General features: G+C 39.4%; 1 protein-coding gene across 1 annotated transcript in view; it reads left to right on the top strand.

Moving 5' to 3' along the window:
• LOC145978866 (uncharacterized) overlaps positions 1–21,760 on the top strand; it is a 128,799-nt gene that overhangs the window by 48,732 nt on the left and 58,307 nt on the right. The window contains exon 2 of the mRNA XM_083111757.1: positions 16,561–16,665. Within this exon, the coding sequence (XP_082967883.1) occupies positions 16,561–16,665 (105 nt within the window). The remainder of the gene's footprint in view (positions 1–16,560; positions 16,666–21,760) is intronic.

Here is a 21,760-nt window from a genome sequence, read left to right as displayed (position 1 = left end):
TCATGGCCTTGCTATGGAATTAGGTTAAAGGAAGCTACTTGTGCGGCAACTCTTTAGCCACATATTTGCTTCCTTATGTCTTTCGCATCCTTGTCCGACGTACGTACCGTGTCCAAACGACCGTAACGATGTGTGACAGCCAATGTTGTTCTCTGGACGGGGAAGGAGTGCATTGATTGCTGCTTCAGCTTCAAGCTTTCTATATTTTCAATAGATTTTCTTGCCAGATAGTTAATAAAGGGGCGTGAGAAAGTAAGAGAAAATGGTTTTCAGTAATTGGATTATTGCAGAACTTGACCACGTCACTTCCGTCAATTTGTACTACCCAGTCAGTTTACTAATTAGCTTCTCAATTCAGTTAACTGTTATCGCAGTTTTTATTTAATTTACTTCCGAGAAAATCGCCTTCTGAGAAGTTTCATCTTGACGTATTTAGCAAGAAATAGAATTAATTTTGCCGCAGGCCATTCCTGGAACGATATGAGGAAGCCTCAGCTATCGTATTCTGTACCATGTCTGCTACTGGAATAATGTTACTGAATCGAAGTTGCACTATCAAGTGGAGTCATTCGTTTGAATTTCGATGTGGCGCAATTTACTGGTTAGGGTCGAACCTAAAAACGGTAGTTCCATTCCTAATTAGTCATGGTGCATAAAGTAAATTTAAACCTAAATTTAGGTGACTTTTACAATCAAATAGGAAATCTTATTGCCCATGTCCAAATATCTTCCCGTATAGATAACAGGTGGCGCCACTTGTTAAGAATATAATAAAGTATTGTGTCAAAGCGTGTTGAATTTTTTTTCCATCCCACTGTTGAAATCACATTTCGTATCTCGGACAAAAAAAAACCTGACGGAGCTCTTTTCTGTTTAGCATCATTTCAATGTACTATTAGCTAAACAAGTGAAAAGGATTATTTTCAAAGTGAAACTGTATATGATGCACGCCAATTTCATTATGGCGTTAAGACGATACAAGATATTACACCGTACTGTTTCCCTTTCATAATCAAGATACGTTTGATCAGGTACTTTTTGTTTTTCTTACATTGTGAGTTTAATTTGTATAGTGGAACCACAAGCATTTGTATAGTGGAACCACAAGCAAAAAACCCTGCGCAGACCCGCGACTCCTGTGCACCGTACTCCCGCGTGGACGGGAGGGACAGAGTGAACCATGCTTCCTTATGGCCCAAGTTGAACGGAAGAAGGGAGGTACGCGGAGACTTTTCGCCGAAGATTCTTTTGTTTGTGGTCGCTCTATACAATGGCCACCGTAGCTTGGTAGGTCAACATTTTCGTTGAAATTTGAGTCTTTCTCGGATAATATAAATACTGCATGTAACAAAATGTTCTACTAGACAAATTGTAACGTCATTTGTTTCTTTGATATTTGTACCGAGAATCACTCATTCTTTTCAGTTTTCTTGTATGGCAATTATTGTTAACGCATTACTGTTTTATGTTAAATTATGGCCTCCTCGATGGCGCAGTGGTAGCCTCGTCACGTTGTAATCAAGGGGTCCCGGGTTCGGTACCCGGTGGAGGCACATAGTGTTTCGGATCCCACTTTAAACTGTAGGTCCAGTCCCGATTAGCCTTAATGTGCATAAAGTGGATTTAAAACACCAAATCAATCAATCAATTTTGTGTTAAATTATGTAATAGCTATTTGTTAAAGTTTGATGTATGTTTTGATTCTGATAGATAAGAGGAGACATTTTTATTTTGCACTATTGTCTCCGGTCTCGGAAGCCATAAAACAGTGGCGATGGGACTCTATGATCCTTCAAGGGTTGTTCAACTACGGAGTGTTTTTTGTTTTTTGTTGTTGTTGTTGTTGTCCTGGTGCTGTATTTTTGCTTACCAGCTGTTCTCGACATAACATTTCGTTAAATTAATACATCGTGATAAAACTAATATTTCAAGGTCGAATGAAATGCATATACTCAGGGTAGACAAAAATAAAACAAATATATTCAGACGCCAGCTCCTTTTTCTCAGCAGCCAATTTCGTTTTCAAATGCGGGCTAAGATAAGCACATTTAATTAATTAATTAATACAAGATTGGATTAAAAGTAATTAATTTTTGCGTCGGAGAAGCTTTCCTAAAGAAGGCTCCACAGATAACAGCATGATTAACTAACTGCAATACATTCTATTGCCGATGGCAACATTCTTTTGCCGACTCTGCCATATCGCTACAGATTTTAAAACAGTAGCAACAGTGTAAAAATGTATAATGGCATGTTTATTATTCTCATATATTGATACACATGATATAGAAAACGCACAAACATGAAAGAACACATACTGTACTTGTTATTTGAAAAAGAAGTAACGGAAATTTCCATCACCAAAGTCGAAATATTAGAAAGAAATATTTTTATTGTAACAATGACCGCAGCTGCCAAATCTGTATATTAATGTAGTTGTCAATTGTACGGCCTGTTTTCTGCTACAGTTGAATTAAGATTGGACCAAGTAGATTATTATTTCTTGTAAGTGTTTGGGAAGTGGTAAGGAAACGTGCGAAAAGACAAGGTAAGTATTATCTTGTGAAACGCTGTTATGTCACTGAGAAGAAGGACTTTTGAGGAAAGAAATAATAAGAAAAAGAGATGTCCTCTGGTAAAAAGAGAAGAGAATCAGGCAAGAGGAAGATTTTTGCTCCTAAGACAGGATCACATAGCGTAACAACTGTATTTTTCGTTCGTTCAGCTTCCCACGGATGCATTTACGAAGTTAAGTCTTCATCTTTGCCGTTCGAAGGCCACCCAGGAATCTTTGAGGATTTCCTTTTTAAAAGGAACGCATGGCCCATAGAAAAAAATATATAAGTCACGTAGGAGAACCGCAGGATGCCTTGTCGCAAAAAGCTATTTGTTTTTTTTCTAAGGCTTTGTCGGCCGTAGACCCATAACGTCCACAATAGCGTGGGAAGATTTGCTTCTGAAAGTGGGACACCATGACCTAGGATTTTTCACAATTTTTCCCATATTTTTTTTTATCTTGCCCAACCCAAACGATTTTCTACGATTTTACAACCAACGACGTGGGCAGTGGCGGCGATTGGGTTCCAAAACTGGAGATCAAGGTGCCAAAACTAAGGGTGGAGGGGGAGAACAGTTTACTTTCCCTTGGTGGATAAGGTTTAGCACCACACCCCCCTTAATTGCGCACCACTGGACATGGGAATTGTTATATAAATGACAAATTATTAAAAAGGGGTTAAGATCGCACTGCTTAATAATGCGACAGAAGATAGATTTTTTTTTTTTCTGATTTCAGAGAACTTACACATTCATCAAGGTTGTAACGTGTGGCGATAAAAATTGAAATCCATTTCACAGTGCTGAATTCCCCTACCGGCGACAAAACAGCGTCGAATTTCGGGAGCCTCCCCGATGGCGTAGTAGTAATGTCGTAGCCTTCTAATCAAGGGATCCAGGGTTCGATACCCAGTGGAGGAACATGCCACAGTGGTTCGGATTCCACTTTAAACTGTAGGTCCAGCCTCATTATCCTTTCTGTGCATAAAGTGAACTTCAAACAACGATTCTATTCGAATTTCAAAGTTCCTGTCATCATATTTATATTATTATAAAACTATTTATAAATAATTTTTATCTCCTTTTGGTTACTGTGAAGTCGAGACTAATCTCTCATGTGTGCAATGTGGGAGAGTCGTTTCAATGGTGCATCTTCCTGTAGGCATCAGGCACGTATTTAGTAATACATTTCGGGGGTGTCCGACCAAGTGTCTCAATTATAATAATAATAATAAATTCGAATAATTATATTAAATTAGAATGAAATAATATTAATTTAATATGTAAATTTATTAATATTGTATTGTTGTTATTACATGAATAGGTACATCATCTAGCTTACGTGCAATTAATATGGCCAAAAATTGCTATAAAAACAACTGTCCTGGCAAGGAACTTAATGTCAAATAGATAAAGAATTTAATATTTATTGAATAATAAAAGAAAGGTGTTAGATCTAATTGTAATAGGCAATTGGATCTATTACAATGGACGAAAAGTAAAGTTGCTGGTTATTATTTTATGCATATTATCATAAGTAGTAGAGTGCATAAATCTTTGGAACTGTCCTGCAAAGCCGTATGAGCCAAATTCCTTGCCTTTCAATAAGTTCAGCGGAAATAATTAACCATCGATTAAGCAAATGTTAAACAATTATATTTTGATTATTTAATTTTAATACTTTGTAAGTATTTCGGGGGAGGGGCCGGACCGCCTGGACTCCACCCCTAAAATACGTCCTTGGTAGGCATGTAGTATTTAAGTGTATCTGTAGGAAAATACTCTAAACTACTACATAAGAACCGAAGAGATCAATGTACTAAATCTAAGTGGAAAGCAAAATGTTTTTGTGGCTGGTTTGTCGAGGTCATGTGCCTTTTCCCCTCACGTTAGCAGAATCAATTTGCTCACGTTTCTCCACTGCTGTGTGTGTTCAGTGAACGGGAAATAGGCCAGGTCTTCGAGTAATAATCGCGAATGGCGTTCTCGTCTTCCTTTGCGATACTTGGGCGACGAATCGTGCCTGGGAAGCTATTCGCTAATGAACATGAACGTGCCACTGCCGTGCATAAAAAAGATAGTAATGATGGTATTGTTGGTTCATTACCCCGAGATGCACTTCTGCAATGGCGAATGTCGCGCGAGTTATTTTATGGAGGTTACCGTCTTCAGTGTTGCCAACTATTGTATAGAAATGTCCCTTAAATCAATCCGAATTGATCAGGAAATAGCTTGATCCTAATGAGGAACATGATAGCAAATTCTTTGCAGTAAAGCACATCGACTTTAAGAACCAACGTGATCGTTGTTGGAATTCGATTTCATGTACGTCAACTTTTGTGCGAGATTGTTTGAATTGTTGTTTTATAGTCCATTTTATGCTCAGATAGGCTAATCGGGACTGAATGTACAGTTTAAAGTGGAATCCTAACCAATGTGCAATGTGCCTACGCCGGTTATTGAACTCGGGACTCGAACCCTTCATTACAAGGCGACGGCGTTATTACTCCCTCGGGGGAGGGGAGGCAAGAGAGAGAGGGTGGTTAGATTAGCAAAACCAGGGGTTGAATCATGTATGTCATTAATTCATCCTCATCGTCGAATTTTCATCTAAATCGAATCATCTATCTCATTTTCAATTGCTGTTTTGGTCATTTCCCGCCGCTCCTCGCTTAATAAGGACGATAGTGAATAGTGATCTGATGAAAAATACGACCTTACGAACACTCGTCCAAGAAGCACCCAGGAGCCGTGTGGTCGTAGCGGGATATGCTAATCACCGCGCCACATGGACGGATTTTTGCCCTTCCTATTCCTTTGAAGTAAAAGAGGATTTTATGTTCTAGGTTCGTTTCATATTGTTTCGAACCGGATAACGCATTTTTATAGTTCCTGTAAAGGCCTACTTGAGGTTTAGTAATCATATTATGATCTTTGCAACTTTGACTCTATCCACACTTGAATGTAGAAGGTAATTCTTCTTTTATGAGTTAGCATCATTTTCGCGATTAGCCAAAAGTAACAGGAAAGCGATGCAAAGTAAGAAAAATACAGTGGAATACAAAATTGAAGTGAATAAAGGTGCAAAGAGCTAAGGAACTTAATAATAAGTTAACGTTTTACAGGACCTGTATAAGTGCCTATTTCCATCATTCTCATTTGCCTATTTGCCTGCCTATTTTACAAGGCTTTTTCTCCAGAAAAATCCGCTTCCTAATAATTTTTCAGACAGTGTCTGGGGTTCGCAAGCCTACGTAAAAATGTGGTGCACGGAGCAACCGTGGAGAGGAGGGCCGGAAGGTGTTGTTAATCACTTCACCCCTATAATGGCCGAGATCGTGAACGTGAAGTCCCTACCACCAAACTCCCTATGAGCGTACAAGGCTCGTTACAGTGTGAACGGAGCGGAATATAATTACTAAGGATGGTATCGCGAGACGAGACTGGACATAGTTTCGATCTCACCTCGATTTAGAAATATTAGTCTCGTATGTCATTACTAGACCTCGGATTTTTAGGTTCTAAAAAGTGTGCTTTTAGGCTCTAAAAATCCGAAAATAGGTTCTAAAAACCTTAAGTTAGGTTCTAAAAACCTTAAATTAGGTTCTAAAAATCTTAAATTAGGCGCGAAAAATCCTGAAATAGGTTGCAAAAAGACATAATTTAGTACAAAATTCCTGAAAAATACTGATTAGATACAATCGTTAAAAACAAAATGTCACAAGAACCGTAATAACCAAATATTAATTTTCTAAACAAATTTTCATTTCTTTATATAATTTTCAAAATTATCTAATACTGCACTTGTGCTGTTAGAAAAAGTTACTTGTTGATATGAAAACTGAATTACGTATGTATAATTTGCTGCACAATATCATGGTGGCTACTCGGAATTCCTTGAATTCCAGGAATTACACGTGAATTATTGGCTCTGGAAATTATTCACGAATTTGGCAAGACATGAAATTTCCTGCAAGCGGATGTTTTCTCTATTCCATTTTTTTCCTCCGTAGACGTGAAAAATTGCAACTTTTATTATTCCATATCCCATTAATTTTAAACATGTTTATAAATGCCCTGAGGCAAGTTTCTCTCAGTTTAGCTTTTATTTCATTCATTTTTTTTGAGGATGAAAAAGAAGGCTACACAGAAAATAAAACGAAATTTTCTCAATCCGTTTACTTTGTTAGTGTATTTTACAGAACAATCTATCTGACAAACGGAAGATTATTACAAAAGAATATATCTTGAAGTTGATTAGGTAAATTTTTTGTTAAATTGGAATCATACAAACCCTTTATATTGTCAATATTTTTGTGTATGGAAGGGAGGGTGAGAGTCGGTAATACGTAAGGTTGGAATAGAGAAAACATCTGCTTGTATCCTTGAATTTTTGGAAAGTTCACCTTGAAAACCAGGAATTATACTTGAATTTTATCATGGTCCTAGTGACCACCATGAATCTTTTTGCGTTATCCACACTCAAACTCCACCTTTTGTCTGTGAGGATCATTTCATGTGCTGACAATTATCTTCCAACAGAGACATAGTCAGTAGTGCTAATTTGAATGCTGAAATATTACTTCGCAAGGCGTGAATGCCAAAAAGGACCAAACTGACGCGAAAGTGAGCAAGGCCACACAGATCAGAAGTTTGCACTTGGGACTGTGCAGGCAGTAGAGACTATTGGGTACCAGAACTGAGAATGGGGGGGGGGGGGGGCAAGGACAGTTTACTTTATCTTAGTAGCCAAGGCTGAGCATTAAGAGTCCATAGTGCAGGGGTAAAGAGTAGGGGGAACTGTCCCTTTCGCCGCCACTGTCTGCAGGTAACAGTGACGTCAGACATTTTTGTTTTGTTTTAAATCTTTGATAAACATCATACACTTGGAGGGAGGGAAATCGACAGCAAACATGTTTCAAACACGCCAGTCATGGAATTATTTCGCCACCAAACCAAGTAAATACCTCTGTGAGATATAAAAATCCTGTAAAACCTAAAAAAATATAAAATCCTAAAAAAAAGTTTAATTTAGGCACATAAACCTAAAATAGGTTCTAACAAGCAAAATAGGTTATTTTAGGCACTAAAATCCGAGGCCTAGTCATTATCCAAGCATTCACAATGCGTAGAGGTTACTGAAACACAACTTTTCTTAATAACATTTTTCTGTTCGACGCCTCGTTTCGACGTTACGAATCCTCGACGAACAGAAAATTGTTATGGATATACTATACAACATGCAGCTACGCAGAACAGGTTTGCAGTTTACATTAATGCATTAGCTTTGACATTACGATAAACCATATATAGAAATAATCTGGTAAATACCCCATTGGTACGCTGAATAAGTTGCAAAATTTGGTTTTGGAAATGTTTTCAAATGCAACACCCACACGTAAGTATCTTGTGGTGCAATGTTCGTGGAGGTGGCAACATTGTCTTCTGCGTTTGGTTAACACTTCCTTCCCTTCTCCGTTACTCTGCTTCGTTGGGTTTCCTTTATCGTCCATGCACGGTTGGAAGCATTCTGCAGCTCAATGTAGGTTAGTCGAATGCACAAGAAATGTAAACAACACAACACAAGGAAGAGTTCGGCACGGGTAACGGAAGGTTCGTACGTTTGTCGTCAGTGCATGCCAACTGCTTCGGTACCATTTCTTTTGTACAGCAGGAGGCAGACTTGCATATTTCTGTCATGGTACCGAGCTTTATCATGTTTGTACAGTGGGGTTATTTCCATAACACCTCTGGCTGCTCAGGATTTGCATCATGAATTAGAAATAGAAAGATATAGTGAAAGTAAGAGATAAACAGAAGGAGAGGGAATTGTATATGTACAGAAAGCGAGAAAGATACAAAGAGAGAAATAGAGAAACACGCAGAGAGAAAGTTACAAAGAAAGATTGATTGATTTGAAATTTTTGGGTTGTGCGGCGCGTATGGCCATTTTACATCCTTCTAAGTACAAGGGGAAAAATGCCCTTACCTTAAAATTAATAAAGAAAACTAACTAAAAAGGTGAAAAATGCAAATTGTAAAGGGGACCTGCACAGGACAAACACCAACACATTTTTTTAAAAACAGGTAAGGTAGTCAGTCTAAAAACTTCTTCAATAGTGTAAAAGGCCCGTGCTTCTCAAAAATCTAAAAACATTTGGTAGAAGAAGAGAGGGAGAGAGATATACAAAAAAAAAGGAAACAGAGGAAGTGAAAAGATACAAAGAAAGAGTTAGAGAAAAAGAGAGAAGAAGAGAGATAGAGATACAAAGAAAGAGTAAGGAATGAGAGAAAGAAAAAGGATGCAAAGAATGAAGTAGAGAGACAGAGGGAGAAATAGCAAGATACAAAGAAAGAAGTAGAGAAACAGAGGGAGATAGAGCAAGATACAAAGAAACAAGTAGAGAAACAGAGGGAGAAAGAGCGACATTCAAAGAAAGAAGTAGAGAAACAGAGGGAGATAGAGCAAGATACAAAGAAAGAAGTAGAGAAACAGAGGAAGATAGAGCAAGATACAAAGAAAGAAGTAGAGAAATAGACGGAGAAAGAGCAAGATAAAAGAAAGAAGTAGAGAAACAGACGGAGAAAGAGCAACGTACAAAGAAACAAGTAGAGAAACAGAGGGAGAAAGAGCAAGGTACAAAGAAACAAGTAGAGAAACAGAGGGAGAAAGAGCAAGGTACAAAGAAACAAGTAGAAAAACAGAGGGAGAAAGAGCAAGGTACAAGGAAACAAGTAGAGAAACAGAGAGAGAAAGAGCAAGGTACAAAGAAACAAGTAGAGAAACAGAGGGAGAAAGAGCAAGATTCAAAGAAACAAGTAGAGAAACAGACGGAGAAAGAGCAAGATTCAAAGAAACAAGTAGAGAAACAGAGGGAGAAAGAGCAAGGTACAAAGAAACAAGTAGAGAAACAGAATGAGAAAGAGCAAGATTCAAAGAAAGAAGTAGAGAAACAGAGAGAGATAGAGCAAGGTACAAAGAAACAAAATGAGAAACAAGAGGGAGAAAGAGCAACATTCAAAGAAAGAAGTAGAAAAACAGAGGGAGATAGAGCAAGATCCATACAAAGAAAGAAGTAGAAAAACAGAGGGAGATAGAGCAAGATCCAAAGAAAGAAGTAGAGAAACAGACGGAGAAAGAGCAAGAGAAAAAGAGAGAGCGAAAAAAGGATGGGAGATAAGAGGAAAGAAAAATACACACAGAAAGAGATGGAAACAGAGAGAGAGAGGGGGCTGGAGTTGAAAAGCTAAAGAGGAAGTGAGGAAATAGATAAAAGCGAGAAGGGAAGGATGAAATAGAATGTGTGAGGAAGAAGGGGTTAGAAATAGAGAAAATGAGACAGATAATCTTAGCAGCCAGTGACCATCGATTTCCGAAACCTTGTGACTATCCAAACAAGCTTTTGTGGCGATGCCACTGTTCTTCTACGAAGTCAAATCGTTATTTAGTGTATCCAGAGTATTGTATCATACACAACACACGTGCATGGTGAGAACATGTTCTCGAAACTTCATTTTGTTTGCGATTACATAATCAGAATTTGATTTATGGCGCGGTTTAATGCCGATTCGGTTCACTTACCCCGAGTCGACTCTGGAAGGTTCACATGGTGGATTGTGGACTCGCAGAATTTATTAGTAGGTACCAGGTGTGATAGAGACCGCGTGTTCATCTTGTGGACGCCGCCTTAATCAAGAAAGGGACTGAAGATTGCGAAAGTGTGAGCTGTAGATGGTGCAAACAGATTTGTACCGAAGTGTCATATAAAGATTTTTTGTAACACGTGAAACAAAATCATGTGTTCTTTACCATCTTTCTGTGTATGAAGGTCATTCTTGATCAGCCTTATTAACTTAAAGTAGAGCACTGAAATCGAATTACAGGTACGTTGTGGTTTTATGCCTTTCCAGTTCATCATAATTCATACACAGTAGACATCATATTTAGAGGAAAGGGAAAACTGTAGTGCTTCGGTTCTCGGGATTAATGTTTCCCTCCTTTTCAAAAATCGCTTTGATATTCCAAAATCTGGTTACATTTGAGGGGAGTGTATTCGAGGTTAGCTAGCCAGCCGAGGTTCGAAGCTTAGAGACTAGAATACAGGCGAAAATTATTTAGAAAATGTGCATAAAATTGTTGATTTGAATGAGAAGGTGATGGATTCTAGGGTTGGCAACCTGATTTCTTACGAGCTTGCAACCTGACTGCTGTTGTCATGACAACGTGGCCTTCCTTGAAGATGCCAAGACCGAGCAAAGGTGATGTGTCTAACCACTTATATATACAGCTTTATCGAGAGATTGGTCTTGTAACGACCCTGCGTGGTCGCCACATTTAACGACCCTGCGTGGTCCCCATATTATATTTTATTAAGAAGATTTGGATAAAGAATGTATGCTAAATGTCCCTGCGAGGCGTACGCTTTTAGTTTAAATGTGTTAACGGATCCACCTCTACGATAATTAGTTTCGCTTATTATTTGACCCTGCGTGGTCGCTGTATTCTGTAAACGCTAACGGATCCACCTCTATGTTTATTAGTTTCGCTTATTATTAGACCCTGCGTGGTTGCTGTATTCAGTAAATGTTATTAATTATTGTCATTTACACTGTTCAACTCGTTGTTTAGAATTGCAGAGTCCTGCGAGGCTCATTATTAATTGTATTGTCTGAATGCACACAGTTTTACTTTATATTAACGCGTGCATCTAGTGATTTTCCCACTAGTGTTTTCTTAATGTCACTTCTTGGAAGTTTCTCAGTACGAAGGTTGCTATATGTAAAAAAATGAGTTAGCAACGCGTACTTGTAGTTAAAATTTTCACCACCAATGCGCCGCCCCCGCGAGTATAAAGCCAGCGCAGCCAGGCCCGGAGCTCAGTTGGCTCCCTGATGTCAACAGGCAAACATCCAGGGTTAACTGGCCTCCCAGCCTGAGAACTAGAAGCCATCCCAGAAGGAAGGACGGAGAAAGAAGAAAGAAGAAGAAGAGCCTAGCAGCAACCTACCTACCTGGTCCGCTCGCTTAGGCTGATAGGTGCCCAGGTTCTACCTGCCCGGCTTGTCTGGGAGCACCCGGACCTTCCTTTCTAACCTGCCGTCCCTTCATAGGAGACACCGGTTGGCTTGCCAATTCCCAGCTAACGCCGGGGGTGTCGCGGCATCCTTTAATCCTTTACCCTGCGCCCGTTATTCGGGAGTACAGATTGGTTTCGACCAATTCCCGGCTGTGGTTGGGGTACTACGCACAACCTACTCTCTTTTACAGGGCAACCCGTGACGTCAGCGGCGACCAAGGCCCTAAATAAAATTAGGTCCCCCTACTCCCCCTGGCGCCTCACAGCGAGGAATAAATTGGATGTTCCCTGCCCCCCCTTATCTCTTCGAGACCAAAGGTGGTACAGGTAAAAGAACGTGCGTGGTACAGGTAAAAGCACGTGTGTGGTACAAGTAAATGCACGCGCGTAGTAAGGGTTTCAGGTAAAGACACGTGTGTAAGTGTGCAAACGGACACCCTTGTGTTGAGAATATAATAAACATATATAAATATATATATTAAGCTGGTATAGTCTTTCCTTACACCCAGCAAGCCCTGAGATATTTCTGAGTCCATGTTCTACGGCTGACAAAAAGTTAGCGCCTATGGGTAGACTTTGGCCGTCCACCTAATTGCAAGGTTTAGTGTGTAAAACGCAGCCCGTGCCAGTACTCCTGCGCTGTGTTGTTAGTGTAGTGCGGAACACGTGGGGAGGACGTTGCAGTCTTCTCCCTTCCTCCATAGCCTGGAACCACGTGTCATAGTGAGATGGTCCAGATTTTGGACACAACACACACCATTGTCGCATAATGCGTAGAATTCCTTCTAGAGAATTCATGTGAATCTTCTTCCGTTTGGGTTTGTTTTCGCGTTTGTCTTGATATTCCCAATATTTTGATAGGCTTACGCAGTCACGAAACTATTGCAATATCTGGACATCTAAAGCAAACAACACGAAGATTCACGCGAATGCACTAGAAGGAATTCAAAGCAAATTGAATTTTCCGATTTTGTAATATGAAAGCTGTTTTTCGAAAGGAGTCGAAAACTGTTTTGTTGGCGTCGACCAATTGTCCAACACCCTAGCTCCAAAATATTTTAAGCAATATACAGGAATTCTAGGCTGTTCGGAAAGGGGGGGAAGCAATATTTCAGCAGATAGTTATTTATGTTTATTCTTTTGCAACTTTTGTCTCACTATTCTCACGTATTTATTGTCTTCAATTTTATCTACTGCTCGAGTGACAATGTAAACAAGTTTGTTTTCATCTTAAAGGAATCAAACTGATTGAAATATGTCACTTTTCTTTCTAAAGAATGTTGTAGATTAATTTTTATTGTCTTAAGTGGACTATGTTAACTGTACGACAGCCTAGATTACGTCACCGCTCTGGTGCCACAGTTCGATACTCTAACTACCCTCTTCATAGACGTCGGCTTGCAGAGAATTCCATCAGATATTCTGTCACGTCTTAGTACTTCCATAGACGTGGAGTTGCAAGACCAGGGTTAGTGAAACTTCCCCCAATAGAGCAAGTCTATAAAGTTTGGAGGTTACTGACTTTATTGTTTTGCTTAAATGGAATAAAGTTGTTGTTTTGAGGGTCAGATGGAGGTCAAAGGATGCCGACAGCGCGACCATATGAGGCGACATCGACGATAGACTTCCGTGAGGTTGACGTGACCGACCCGCCTCAATACCTGACGGCACGACACTGTGAAGTGCGTACTTTGCATATTACGCCCACGCCGGTTGGGAATCTCAGAGGATTTCTCGCTTTTGTTTTCACCCAAAGTAGGACTGCAAGGAGCGTTGACTCGGTAACGGAATGCGGTGATATTTTACGTGATGCCACAGAACATGGATTTATTACGACATGTGTACTACAATATATTTTATTTTTATGTAGCGTCGCTTTTCTGCAACTTTTGGCTAATCACGACGATGAGGATGAGTAATGATATGATGAAATTGACCAACCTGTCACCCCTGGAGTCGTGCTGTGATAACCACTCATCCACAGAGGTCGGCACTACAAAATATATGTGTGACTTGTGTCGGTAGGCTGTCTGACTGCCACGCGGGACACCCAAGTTCGATTCCCGTTGTGGGTGATTTCAAGTGATAATTTTTCCAGCAATGATGTGGCTCTGTGGTTCATCCAGCCCCTGATAAATGGCTGCATGGAAGCAAAGGCTGCCGGAGCGTGATGCTGATTACATCACTTTCACAAATGTCCGAGATTGTGAATGTTGCGCAGAGTGGATTTGCCTTACGTAACAATGCAGTAGAAAATACCAATCAGGTTTTTCTTTCTTCCACTTGTGTGGCCCTTCGAAGAACTTTGACCCGCACCTCCACTGGTTAGGTGAGTGGTCACAGCTGGGCCCCCCCCCCCCCTTTCCCAAATCGGACTTCTCAGTTCGATTTTCGTGCATTGCGCAGATGCTACAATGTTAGTTTGCAATGTGAGCCCGACCAGATTCGACTGGGGCGACACAACTTGTGGCTCTGACGCCACTTCTGAAGCCTGTTCGGCAGTCTTGGATATTTTTAACGTTAATTCTAGTGCCATGCGGACAACGTGTGTCAATACTAAAGTCGTATTCACGTTCAGAAGACACAATGGGCTCTTATGGACAATGCTTTTCTTATGGGAAATACGAGCGCGCTGTTGTGAAATTTCTCGATTTACAAATTTTTTACAAAATTTTTACATTGTTTTCATTCCTAACGTTGAAACATGCCGTAAAATTGAAGCATTCATTATGAAAAAAATTGACACGGTTTTCTAATTGTCGTAGGTGATAGTGGTGCTCGGAATTTATCAATACTTTAAAGCATACGCATTAAAAAATATTCAAATAAAGTATGTGGAGATTTTTTATATTCGTGCAGTAGAAAATGTCGTCGCTGGCCATTTTTTGTTCTGTAATTCCAAGTAAAAACTTCCAGCGACAAAGTTGTGAAGAAAATAATGAAATTATTTTTTATGACCACTCAAATATTCCCAGAAATATTACTTCCATGCATTTGGAGTTTCTTTTTAACCCGAACCGCGCGCGAAGTAAGGGGACGTTGTCTGGCCGTCTTGAGCCGACTCACCGCAGCATTCCGGCTAATCACCACCAAGTTTTCGAGTTGTTATTTTATTTCCATTCAGTAAAAATAATAACTTCATTCATTTTGTTATAATAGAATTGCAATTACTTTAATTTAATAATTGACAATTATTTCCAATGCTGCTGTTGTGACCAACATTAGTGTTGTCGTAAATACACGTTGTTTTTGTTTACATTATGTCGACATTAATACTGAAATGAAGATCACCTTTCAGTTTCCAACGTACACATAAATTCATAGACAATAATGAATTTATATATATATATATATATATATATATATATATATATATATATATATAACACATTACCATATCTCAATGTTATTCTATGAAATAATTACAGAGAAAGGCGAATGAATATTAAATGTGCCTGTGTATTAAATTAAATCAAATGGGAAAATGACATGCTAATGGACTGTAATGTTCACAGTATAATATTAATATTAATAATTACATATAATTATCATTATATATATAAAATATGTAACACCTACATTGTGAAGGAAGCTCATCATTTCCCGGCGACATGAGCTAGCGCTCTATTGGCAACACTGTACGGTTTCCCCATAAGCGCCGTTGTGTCTTCTGAACGTGAAAACGACTTTAGCTCTCCTCCTAAATCGTAAGGATTACGTTTACTACGATGTAACTCTTCTTTGTTGTCTTTTTTTTATATTTTGGAGGCGTGTATCTGTAATACAGTAAAAGAGCATTCGAGCTGTATGTGGAAAGATGGTGAACATTAGAAACCTATGTTTATTATTTTATTGGGTGTTCCTACGCGTACAATATTTATGATTGGTTACAAAAATAAAAATGTAAAACACATGTATGCTAAGAAGTACATAAAAAACTAATTTTCGCATATTTTTTCCAGAGTTATTGAAAGAAAGTAAAGAAAAAAAATAGTTTGTAAACAAACTGTCAATCACAATTTTGGAGTTTTTATTGTAAATCCTCAGTTTCTAGTGAGAAGGGTTGGCCCCCGTGGCGGAGTGGTTAGCACTTCGTGCTACAACGCCAGGAGTCCCGGGTTCGAATCCCTGCCTGGTCATGGATGTTTGTGAGTGTCCATTCATCACATCATCACTCCTCCCCATCTTCGCAAATTAGCCAAAAGTTGCACAAAAAGCAAAGTAAAATAAAGCAAATCAATCAATCTAGTGAGAAGGATGTCCCTGCATAGCTTGACACAGTTTCTTGATGTCTGGCTGTGTACTTGAATCTTTCAAGCGGAGATTCAGCTCCAAATTTTGACTATTATAGATTTCAAATGAGTATTTTATTTGAAAATATATGACAGAAAGATAAGAGTGTCAGTGACAAAATCAGCCTTATTTTCCTGTTGAGTGTTAACGCAATGAAGTCTGCTCTACACACCTGCAGCAAAAATGTCGTGTGGGTATTCTCGACATTTCTCTTCCGAGCAGATCGCGTACCCTCTTCAAGTCGTTCATGTACCCCTGGGGGTATGCGTACCACAGTTTGAGAACCACTGCTCTAAACAAATATACAACTGAGTTACCACCAAAAGTGATGTAGCTCCCTAACTGGGCAACACAACGGCTATTCGACTATTAAAGGACTCTGTACGTGGTGTATGGTTTGAGAGCAGATGGCGTAACAAGACACCAAAGTCAACCAAAACCAACGCCAATTCCGCTTTAATACCTCAAGGAGTGTCCTGTTACCAAACCTTTTGGTGGCAACTGAGTTGCATATTTTTTTAGGGTGCAATTAACATCACCATCTAGCATGTTTCAGTGTTTCTTGTATTTTATTCATATTTTTAATGTTCGTAAGATTGGTTGATTATTACATTATTTTTTGTTTTTCTTCCAGGCAAGCACCTTACTCTAGTAACAGCGGATCCCGAAGGAGGGGACCAATACGCTTTCGACAATCCTTGCTTCCTCCCCGAAGATCCGGTGCAGAGGAAGAAGAAAGGCAAGTTCCTCTAAAACATATTAATTACATGGCGATTCAAAATTGTTGTCGAAGTTTAGATTGTATATAATTTTCAAACCAGAAACAACAAAATAGAACATGCTCACTGAATATGAAAGGGTAACTCAGTCAGCCAGTTATATTACCCACAGATTCGACCATGAATAATGCGAAACTGCTCACATGTGCGCTCATTTCGTGGTACGAGAGATGCCCAAGTGATTTTCCTCCAAACGAATTTCAGCATTTGCATCGAGGCTGAAGACACCTTCTTATATCATTACCCTAAGACAACTCTTTTTCCAACTGAGTTCCATATCTACTCTCTTTTATTATTCATTTGGGATTTGGATTGTCAGTACTTATTTTTTGAGAAGGGAAAGCCAATGATGCTATTGATGTGTCAAAATTTTATTGGATACAGAGCAACCCTGAGCTGGTAATTCTTGACATGCAAATGCTACAGTATTGTGGTAATTCAAAGAATTCGAAGTTACTTCTGTTCTATAATATCATAAGCAATGATATCAGAACACTTTGAACTTGCCTACCTACCTCTATGAATTCTCTGGTATCAACAATAATACCAAAGGCTTCCGCTTAGAGTAAACGAAAATACTTATCTGGCTTTTCTGCAGTTTTGATTTGATTGATTGAGTTGGTGTTTTAAGTCCACTTTATGCACGGTAAGGTTATCGGGACTGGATCCACAGTTTAAAGTGGGATCCGAATTACTATGTGCCTTCACCGGGTATTGAACCAGGGACTCGTTGATTACAAGACTACAACGCTACCACTAAACCATCGGGGAGGCCTCTGCCAGTTTTGGCCACAATAAGGATGAATGGAATTGATGAAGGGCCACTCACTGTGGGATTCGAACCCGGAACCTTCGTGCGTAGACCACCAAGAATGTAACTGCACTGAGCCCCCCCCCCATTTCCCCCTCTGAAGGGAAAAAGAGGCAAGGACTAAAAATGTCCATGCCTCTCTGCGCCGAAGGCACCCATAGCTTCACAACTGTGTTCTTCGTCACGCGTGTGTCTCTGATCGTTCATTAGAACAAAACAAACCACTCGTATTAGTTGCTTCAGCGAGTGAACATGCTTGTATTTTGGGTGTAGAAGTATCACTTAACGGACCCAACCTGCCATGACATTCTACAATGCCCAAGTACCTGTGAAATTCCACTCCCCCTTCGGTCTTTCCACTTGTGTACATCATATATTACGTCAAGAGCTTCAGATGCTATCGACACACTAGTGAATCTGGCAACGATTGCTCACGCCGACAGTGTTGCTAAGCGCCCGTATGATGTCTGCTACGATGTATTTCCATACTTGACATATTTGTCGTCTCGCTTATCATTACCGACAGTCATGTTGCGCAAAAACACTTTCATTTGTTTCACTGAAGCATCGAGTGACAAGGCATGAATTCCTGTCTTTTGTTTCCTGTTCTGAATCTTGGACTAACCCAACTTCAACGTATTGGGGAATAATATATAAGCTTCAGGATTTGTGACACAGATGAAATCATCATCGGAAATTACTATATTAAATTTGCGCTCATAATTTAAGTTTTAAAAAGCTTGTTTTGGCCTGTGATGTCGACCAAAACAAGTTAACCTTGGACTCCTGTCTTTGCCAAACCCTTAACCACAGTATAGTATTATTACAGGAGACTTAATGATTATTGATGTGAAAATTTTCCTTCTGAAGGTTAGTTAATAACGATTATGTGTAGATCTCGTATAATCAGAACCTACCAGTATAAGAAAGGGATCGTTTTCTAAATAGATCCAAACCCTGTGAATAAGCATTACCTGGCACTATTTCCCACCTCCAAACATTCCAAAACGAACTTACAAACCCGAAAGCTTACATTGTACGTATTACGAACAACGATACGCATATGTGTTTCACACTATCCATTTCTATAGAAATTCCTCGATACCCGATGGGGGCACATAGTGGTTCGGAGTTCGGATCTCACTTTAAACTGTAGGTCCACTCCCAATTAGCCTACTGTGAATAAGGTAGGTACTTAAAACGTCAATAGAATTCCTAGACGAAACGTTGTAAATGGACGCTTTCACTACCTATGAGCTGTTTGATGTAGATACCAGTGGCGTGCCCAAGGGGCCATAGCACCCATTCCCACCATTTTGGTCCAGTATTCCTAAGAAAAGAACATCAGAGTCAGGAAAATATGGTAAATTGAGGACTGACTACTAAAACATATACGTAACCCCCTATAGAAAATCCTGGGTACGCCACTGGTAGATACTACTATTGCGTCTGCCGGAATGACGTATGACAAACCACTGTTTGGTTATTCTTCCACGCTCCATTAATAACACATTCAGTTACTGCGGCGCCGAATAACTTTGTTCAATGACCACAATAATTTCGAACTGACAATGGTTCCATGTTCTTCAGACCACAACTCAAAAGTCGGGTATGTGTTGTGCTGTAAGAATGAAGTCAATGTAAACAAATACACTCGGCTTCAAAGAAATCCTATTGGTTGCTCCCATGGCACCTGTGCAGGCATTTTGCGCGTAGGAATATAGCCGTACCACTTAACGTAGCTGCTCTATTGAAGTTGTGAAGAGGGGGGCGGGGTTATATTATGAACTGAGCAGCTACGACCAATATATTCATGAGCAAAATAACACCAGAACTAACACATAGGAAAGGAACTATTTCTCAGAAGTCACGTTTTTTTGTTTACATTAACTTCGTTCCTGTAGTGGATGGAGAATAGTGGAGTAACACAAGATTTAAAATATTGACTGCAACCATCAGAACTATGCTGTTGTTCTAGAGATCGTTTTGCCCCAGATCCCTCGAGGGTCCTTAGTGAGGGTTCCGGAAAAGGCAGTTTTGCACAGTGCTTGAAGTGAGGGGATGCAGAGTGATGGTACCCTCTCAGATAGCAATATTTTCGCAAAGTATTCCCTTAGCTGTCTCTTTGTCGCCATGCTAAACCATGGGGCTAACCCCCAGTGGCGGATTAACCTTCCTCGCCGCCCCTAGGTACAAACTTAATGTGCGCCCTTCTCAAAAGAAAAGTAGTAACTTATTTGCAGTATTTTTACAGGCTAATATAAAAATTAGTGAACATACTGAAATAAAAACAAAGTATAAAAGTCAATAACACACAATTCATTTTCTGTATGTGCTATACCTAAAATTATGTAATGTATTGAGAAATTAAATTCACCACTCACCAGACATAAATGAAGCCGCTTCCGCCTCACTTTGGTTGCTGCAAACTCGTGTATAAGTTCTTCAAAGTTGATGTGTCCATCAGTCAAGATGTCTGCTTCGATGTGGAGAATAGATAACTCGTTCAGTCTTTAATTACACATTGTTGAACGGAGATAAGTCTTCAGTCTTTTTTAGGGCCGAAAACGAACGTTCAGCTGAACAGTTTGTTACAGCAGTACACAAAAATATTCTTAATGCAATGTCCACATTTGGAAACACAGACTGCATCATTTCTTTCCGTATAAAGGCTAACATTTCTGCTGGCGAGTCACAGATTCCTCTGGTCTTCAGAAGCCCCGCAAAATGCACACATTCGTTTGGAAAGGTTGATTCCAGATCAGTTTCATATGCAGCCTGAAGGTTAGCTGCGCGTTCAGAAATGACACAAGAAGAACTTTGCAGAAACTTACTGATAATCATGAAGTTGTCAGACATTAATTTATAGTTTTCTTTTCTTCTACTTAATTCAGTGTGCAATTTATCAAGAATAGGAAGAAACACCTCAACTTTAAATTTTTCTCTTCCTATTAGAACAACCTCATTGTCTCTTACTTCATCGGCTTGAATGTTACGTTTTCTAAACCTTTTATAACTACACTCGTAATCCATATCAGTTTTCTCCATGGATTTTTTCTCATAAGAGTCGAACATGTCACGAAGAGAACTTATAAAGATCACAAGTGATTCAAATAAATCATGTACTATTGTTAAATGTATGTTGACACTTCGTAATTTCACGGTGACACTCTGGAATCTCGAAGTATATCCTTCCAAATAGTGATCATGAAAGCTGTCTCCAGCCTGTTTAGTTGATTCAAGAGGGATAAGGCCTCATTTCGAACTAGGATCATCGTTTACATGAGTAAGGGCTTTCATTACACTATCCCAGTTTTCATATATACATGTACAGGCAGAGCAGACGAAACATTTCTTGATAACACATAAATCCGATACATCAAGGTTTCTTTCGTATGAAGCGAAAGTGTTGCAAACCGTTGATTTGAAACATTGGTTTCATAGGTCTAAATTGTCACTGTGTACGTAAGACGCTTTTTTATTATTCTTGATATTCTGGAAAAAAGATTTGCCGCCCCTAGGCACGTGCCTAGTGGGCCTATTTGGTAATCCGCCACTGCTAACCCCAATACTCGATCAATCATCCCCTCAGCTAACAGTTTCCATATCGAGCGCTGGTTTTACGAGAAATCCTAGTAAACGGCTTGAAGACTCTTTAGCAAACGGGCGAAGGAAGGCGGATTTTTTTTATCCCCGCACTGAATGGCTTTCACAAACTTGAAGATGGCAGACTTGGGAGTTGAAAATTGCCAATTCGTAACCCTTGTCTTGTTTGACTCTTAGTTCTCTGAATGTTAGTAACAATGGTTCTACATTAGCATGCAATGTAAATTTGCACATTATCCATTGTCTAATGCTTTAAACTATAATTATTTTAGAATAAGTGTAGCTTAAAATACTAGACAATGGATAATGTCTATTTAACATTGCATGCTATTGTTTGATTCGAGTTTGTATTAAGTCTGATTCACCTCATTTTGTGTATAAAGAGGTTGTTGTAGGTGTGTAATGTCGTTTTTTGCTCCAGTTTTCATATATTTGAAGCCCAAAGATACCGTTAAACTTTGTATTTACTTGAGGTTTACCACTCTAACCTTATCCTTGTCAAGTTAAAGATGTTATAATGTTTCTCAGTGCACCTGTGTCAAGGCAACTTAAGATGGTCTTAAAAAAATCCCTTCGGAATTCCAGTCACCTGCTTGTTTTCCCTCCCTCCATCCCCCCAGTGAAGAATTTCCTCGTCT

The sequence above is a fragment of the Lepisma saccharinum genome, chromosome 25, assembly GCF_977018435.1.
Source record: "Lepisma saccharinum chromosome 25, izLepSacc3.1, whole genome shotgun sequence".
Taxonomy (NCBI): domain Eukaryota; kingdom Metazoa; phylum Arthropoda; class Insecta; order Zygentoma; family Lepismatidae; genus Lepisma; species Lepisma saccharinum.
The sequence above is the reverse complement of the archived record's forward strand: the minus strand, read 5'-3'. Positions and strand labels throughout refer to the sequence as shown.